Source organism: Orycteropus afer, unplaced genomic scaffold (genome assembly GCF_000298275.1).
Source record: "Orycteropus afer afer isolate SDZICR_OR568_19922 unplaced genomic scaffold, OryAfe1.0 scaffold00013, whole genome shotgun sequence".
NCBI classification, from domain to species: domain Eukaryota; kingdom Metazoa; phylum Chordata; class Mammalia; order Tubulidentata; family Orycteropodidae; genus Orycteropus; species Orycteropus afer.
In genome coordinates, this window is record NW_006921600.1 from 4,588,330 (window position 1) to 4,595,346 (window position 7,017).

At 35.9% G+C, this 7,017-nt stretch overlaps 1 protein-coding gene across 1 annotated transcript in view; it reads left to right on the top strand.

Moving 5' to 3' along the window:
* The window catches only part of USH2A (usherin), a 1,482,371-nt gene that overhangs the window by 627,989 nt on the left and 847,365 nt on the right, over nt 1-7,017 (top strand). Inside the window, exon 21 of the mRNA XM_007952540.1 lies at nt 1,040-1,170. Coding sequence (XP_007950731.1) covers nt 1,040-1,170 — 131 coding nt within the window. The remainder of the gene's footprint in view (nt 1-1,039; nt 1,171-7,017) is intronic.

Below are 7,017 nucleotides of genomic sequence, written 5' to 3' on the forward strand. Positions count from 1 at the left end.
AAAAATCAGCCTGTAAAAATCTCATTTTCACAATGGGGCCATTGTGCATGGGGTCACTATGATTTGAGAGCCATTTGGATGGCAACTGACAAAAGCAATATGGAACCTTTGGAAACCAGCCCAATCTCAAAGGAATTCTCTCTTCAAATTTCCATAACTCTTATCCAACTGTATTATTACTCCAATAATTATTTGTTAATTGTATGATACTATGTTTTAAACTGTTATTTGATTATTGTATATGTTTTTGAGCTGTTATATTATTCTCACAGTATGACTTATCTGTTCAGGCATATACGGAATAAAGATATGACTCTTATACTCCATTTCAATCCATTAAGTAAAATCTCTTACATATAGGAAGGGTTCCATAGTATGTGATGAGTAAGTGGGATTCCAGGTAGAATGGTAGTGGAGCCATATGGTGAGAGTGATAACACATTTATAGGACTCTCACAACTTGCACCTTCTTGCCTGGGAAGAGTTTGATGGGACAAAAGCATTGTGTGTTTAAGACAATAGCAACAGGTAATTGTAAAGGTCAGTGGAAACTCACATTTTGAAGGCTGTAAACTGAATGGTTATAGAAAGGCATTCCAGGAAATTAGTTCTATGGACCACTTCATGGTGGATCTATCCAGTTTTCAGCATCTATTACTCAACTGACTCTGAATCTCATAAAATTTTGAACAAGATCCCATTTGTTTTTTCACTCATACAAAAAAAAATTTTATGACTGATAATATTTTCATGTAGATACTTGATTTTGCATTAACCACAGACCCTTATATGTTCATGACTGACTTCTGCAAAGATTTAAACTCCACAAGAGTTCAAGCTTGATTTTCTAAGTACAGGCTGGCATTCATAAAGGGATATATTTAAAGACAAATGACTAGGATCAACCTAGTACATTGCTGTGTGTAATTCTCTGACTGTACTCAGTACATCATAAATAATAATGAAAGTAAATGTACATTTATCAAGAAGAATCAACAAAATGCCAGCACTGATTTGCTGATCACATTTGTCTCACCAGGCATTAAGGCCAGCTTCCGAACAAGGGTGCCTGAAGGTTTGATTGTCTTTGGAGCATCTCCTGGCAATCAAGAGGAGTTTTTTGCACTTCAGTTGAAGAATGGACGTCCTTATTTTCTTTTTGATCCTCAGGTAAAAAAATAATCATAAAAGTTGTTACTTTTGAGACTTTACTAGGTGCCAAGTATGGAGGTAAACGTTTATGTTTTCATGTTGAATCCACAGCACAAACTATGAGGTAAGTGCTATGATTATCTCCATTTTACCAGTGAAGAAAATGAAACTTAAAAAAGTGACAGCTAAAATAGCAGAGCTAATTTTCAAGCCCATACTGTCTGACTTCACAGTTACATGCCTAGCAATTAATCCCTCACCTTATGATGAAGATCAAAAGTTTTCAACAAATTTGAGTAGGTCTATTATTTTTCTATTGAGAACAAAAATTATGTCTCTCTTTATTAATTCATTTTTTCAATAGCCAATATGTAAGTGCCTATCACATACTATTGTTTTGCATACTGTGGACTACAACAGTTTTAAAGTCAAATAGGACTATACCCTTATAAAACAACCTGGAAATGATACAGAAAAAAATGAGATATTTGTGAATGTTATCTTCTTAATTCTCTAGTGCTAATATAACAGAAATACCACAAGTGGATGGCTTTAACAAAGAGATTTATTCACTTACAAATTAGGAGGTTAGAAGTCCAAGTTCAGAGTGCTACCCCTAAGGGAAGACTGTCATTCTCTCTATATCTCTTGTTCCTAGGAGGATCCCAGTGCAGGGGCCCTAGGTCCAAAGCACACACTCTGCTTCAGGATCCTCTTTCCTGGTGGTAGTAGATCCTCACTCTGCTTGCTTCTCTTTCTTCTTATCTCTTATAAGATAAAGATGTTTTAGGCCACACACCAGGGAATCTCCCCTTACATCAGATCAGGGCTGTGATGGGACTAAGGAGTTGCAACCCATCCTTAATTTTATTCTTTTTATACCTGACTGGTTTATCATATCATGAGATATCACTCTGGTGGTGTAGTGGTTAAGGTATTCGGCTGCTACCCAGAAGGCCAGTGATTCAAAAACACCAGTCACTCCACAGAAGAAATATGAGGCAGTCTACTTGCATAAAGCTTTATAGCCTTGTAAACCCAGTGGGGGTCACTATGAGTTGGAATCAACTTGATGACAGTAAGTGAGTGAGTGACTTTACACAACTTCTAAACCATGAGAATCATGGCCCAGCCAAGATGACACAAATTTTAGGGGACACAATTCAATCCATGACAGTTATGAAAGAGAAATACAAGATGTTATATGCTATGGGAACATAAAATAAAGGTCTTTCTTCCTTGAGTTGTCAACTTTCTCTCAAAGTGTGATATTTAACTGAGATGCAATACAAAGTAATAGTTGAGTAAGCTAAAAGCATGAGTCTGTATATGGGAGCATATGTTTGGTGTGGAGACAGAACAAAGATAATGTTGATGGAATGTGAGAGAAGGTGCTGGAAATAACGTTTCCTGGTAGAGCAAATAGTAAATGCTAAGTTCTGAAATTAGACAAGAACATGGCTTGTTTAATACATTGAGATAAACCTATAATGGCTGGAGTATGGAGAATGAAGAGGAATGTTGTGGATTGAAAAGCTAGGTAGAGAGAGTTCTGATAAGACGGCAGAATAGGCTGATGGACTGCACAGACCCAAAAAAGGGAAACCAATTAGCATGGATACAAAAGATAATCCTGGATCCCTGGCCTTTGAAGGAAAGGATATAGAAGTGGACTAAATGCCAACTAGTAGAAGAACTTACATGAAAAGAGGAAAAATGGAGATATATGGAGCTGCAGTCTGTCAGCAATCCTGATGGCACAGACAGCTTGGATATTGCCAAGTGACGTTAGAACCTAAGAATTAACCTAAAAATCTGGCCCTACTAGACAGGGGCTGCACTGAGGACTGCACTGGTGGCTGAGGAATAAAAAAGGAAGGAGCGAAGAGGAAGGCAGGCTGAGCTGTGGACTTTTGCATGTCCGAAGGGCGTATCCATTTTGAATGTCTACAAGTGGTTTGACCATTTTAGATATTTAAAGTGACAGCATTCTCCCAGATTCCAGGGACTTAAAAATAGGCTCCACTTTCTGGGAACAACAAGGATATTCTGAACACGAACAACTAGAAAGGTGCAATATTCCCCTTGTTACTCTTATACCTCGCACCCTCTTGGTGAATGCAGATGTGGCCATCCCTCAATACCACTCACATTCTGGACCAGTAGGAATTCCATCCCAGTCTGTGTGCTCGGACAGAGCCTGGGTGCCCTGCCCAGCCTTGCCCAGATTTTTTTTTCTTTTAGTTTTTTTTTTTTTGTCTGTTTTAAAATTATTATTGTCCTTTTTATTATAATTCTTTATTCTTACCTTCCAAGGTTCTAGTTCTCAGCTTTTTCTCTCTTCCCTGTTCCTGGTTCCCATTTTTCTCTTTCTTATGGTTAACTCAATTCCCTGCTTTTCTTTTTTTTGCATTTTTCCCATTTTTTTCTTCATTATTCTCCTATTCTTCCTTTTTTCCCTCTAATTGCTCTCTCCCCAAATGTTGTGGGTTTTATTTTTTCTTCTTCTTTTTTTTGTTATTGTTCCTGTGTGTTTACATGGTGTGTTTTTTGCCCACTTGCTTTTACTTTTTGGATGGTTATTTGATTGTTGTTTTTGTCTAACTGAATGGGGGACAGCAAGCAACAGTGCTCATACAACACAACTACACTTGGATGTCTTGCAGTTTCACTTACTGAGTGAGAGCCACCACTTCCTTCTCCACCAACTGGCCAACAATAAATGACCACCAAGAAGAGCCTGACTCACCCTTAACTGCTCTTCACAAACAGTAATAGAGTTCCAAATACAACAACGTCATAATGTCTCAGAGACAACAGACCATCACGGTCCACGCAAAGAAGGAAGAAAAAGTGGTAGAAACAAGGGAGCAGGATACAGACCCAGAACACATCCCCAAGGAAGAAGCAGCATTGGAACTCCCTGATAAGAAATTCAAAAGAATTATATTTATGTATCTTCAAAGAATTGAGAGACAGATCAAGTAAAACAATGCCAAAAGTAAGGAAACCACAGACAAAACCCTAGAACACTTTTGAAAGACAATACAAGAAAAAAATGACAAAATAAATGAAAAATTAGAAATGATTAAAAATCTACAGATAGAAATCCAGAAGATTAATACTAAAATTTCAGAAATAGATAACATATTGAGAGGGCAAAGAAGTAGAATCAAATCAGTGGAAGTCAGAACTAATGAGATTGAAGAAAATTACATGAATACTTCTTTGGAAAAGGATCAATCAGAAAAAAGATCAAAACAAAATGAAGTCAGCCTAAGATGCATATAGAATACCTTTGAAAGGAATAACCTATGTGTAATCAGAATTCCAGCACAGGAAGAGAAAAATAAAACCACTGGGAAAATTGTCCCAGATTTGTTGGAAGAGAACTTCCCTGATATATGATGAAAGATGAGAATATATCCATTCAGGAAGTCCACCAAACCCCAAACAGGATAGACCCCAAAGAAAATTACCAAGACACATCATCATCAAACTCATCCAAACCAAAGACAAAGAATCCTGAAAGCAGCACAGGGAAAATGAAAAGTTACTTACAAATGACAACCAATAAGACTAAGCTCTGATTTCTCAGCAAAAACCATGCAAGCAAGAAGGCAATGGGATAGTATATATAAAACCCTAAAAGAGAAAAATTTCCAACTAAGAATTATATACCCAGCCAAATTGTCCCTCAAATATGACGGTGAAATTAAGGTATATCCAGATAAGCAGAAATGAAGAGAATTTGTTAAAATGAAACCAACCTGAAAGATACTAAAAGGAGTCCTTTCAACAGAGAACCAATAATAGAAAACAACAACTGACCATTAATACACAAGATGACATAACCCAGAAACCACAGCTGTGGAAGTATCCAAAGTGAAATAAGCTTACAAGATTGTAAACAAGGAACCAAAGACATCAATTGGCAGATGAAGACAACTACAAACCAAAATGAAGGGGAAAATAATGTAGTTCCAGAACTTCTAAATGGTGAGAAAGTCAAGAGAGTTGCAAGATAGAATGGACTGTTCTAAACCTGGGGAGAAAATTATAAGTCACAGCGTAACCTCAAAGAAAAATTATAAACCTTCACATCACAATAAAAAGAACAAGCACAAGTATTTAGCAAATACCAAAACATTAGCAACAAAGGAAGTGATAACATGATTCATAAACATAATGAGCTCAGCACAGAAAATTATATGGAACAAAGAAAACAGCAACATGATGAAAAACACATAACAAAAGAACAGCGTCCAATTCATACTTGTTGACAATCACACTGAATGTTAATGGATTAAATGCACCACTCATGAGACGGAGAGTTGTAGACTGGATAAGAAAACATAACCCTTCAATATGCTGTCTACAAGAGACACACCTTGGAGACAAAGACAGAAATAGACTGAAAATAAAAGGTTGCAAAAAGATATATTGAGTAAATGGCAACCAAAAAAGATCAGGAGTGGCAATATTAATTTCTGATCAAATTGACTTTAAAACAAAAATCACTATATGAGACAAGGAAGGACATTATATAATGTTAAAGAGTCAATTGAACAAGAAGATATAAGTATAACAAATATATATGCACCCCAATGAAAGGGCCCCAAAATACATAAATCAGACTTTAAAAGAGTTGAAAAAGCAAATAGGTGACTCCACAGTCATAGTGGGAGATTTCAATACACCACTTTCAATGAAAGATAGAACTGGAAAGAAACTCAACAAAGACACAGAAGAGCTAAACAATACGATTCACCATCATGACATTATAGACATCTACAAAGCACTTCGTCCAACAGCAGCACAATATAAATTCTTTTCCAGGACACATGGAAAATTCTCCATGATAGACCATATGTTAGGCCATAAAGCAAGCCTTAATAAATTTAAAAACATTGAAATATTGCAAACCAGATCACAATGCTATCAAATTAGAAATCAACAATAGGAAGATCAATGGGAAAAAGAGCAAACACATGGAAACTGAACAACACCCTCCTTAAGAACAACTGGGTAAGAGAAGAAATAAAAATGACAAAAATTCTTGAATCAAACACAAATGAAAGCACAACATACCAAAATCTTTGGGACACAGCAAAAGCAGTGATCAGAGACCAATTTATAGCAATAAATGCACACATAAAAAAAGAAGAAAGAGCCCAAATCAACACTTTAAACCAACATCTCCAACAATAGAAAACAGCAAGAAAAGCCTGCAGTAACTAGAAGAAAGGAAATAATAACAATTTGAGCAAAAATGAGTGAAACAGAAAATAGAAAGACAGTAGAAAAATCAGCAAGACTAGAAGTTGGTTTTTTTGAAAAGATTAATAAAATTGGCAAACAACTAGCAAATTTAACAAAAGAGAGAAAATACAAATAACACAAATAAGAAACAAAATGGATGACATCACAGCAGAACCAACTGAATAAAAAAGGATAATATCAGGATACTATGAAGAACTGTACTGCAACAAATTTGAAAATATAGGAGAAATGGACAGATTTAGAAACACAGCACTTACCTAAAGTAACACAGACTGAGGTGGAAAAGTTAAACAGATCCATAACAAAAGAAGAAATTGAACAGTTCTTAAAAAAAATTACCAACAACAACAACAAAAGTTCTGGCCAAGATGGTTTCACCGGAGACTGCTAACAAACATTCACAGAAGAAAGGACACCAATCCTACTCAAAGTATTCTAAAACATACAAAAAGATGGAATCTTCCCTAATTCATTTTATGAATAACCTTATAACCTTGATACTAAAACCAGGCAAAGATATCACTCAAAAGGAAAACTACAGACCAATATCCCTCATGAATATAGATGCAAAACTCTTAAAAA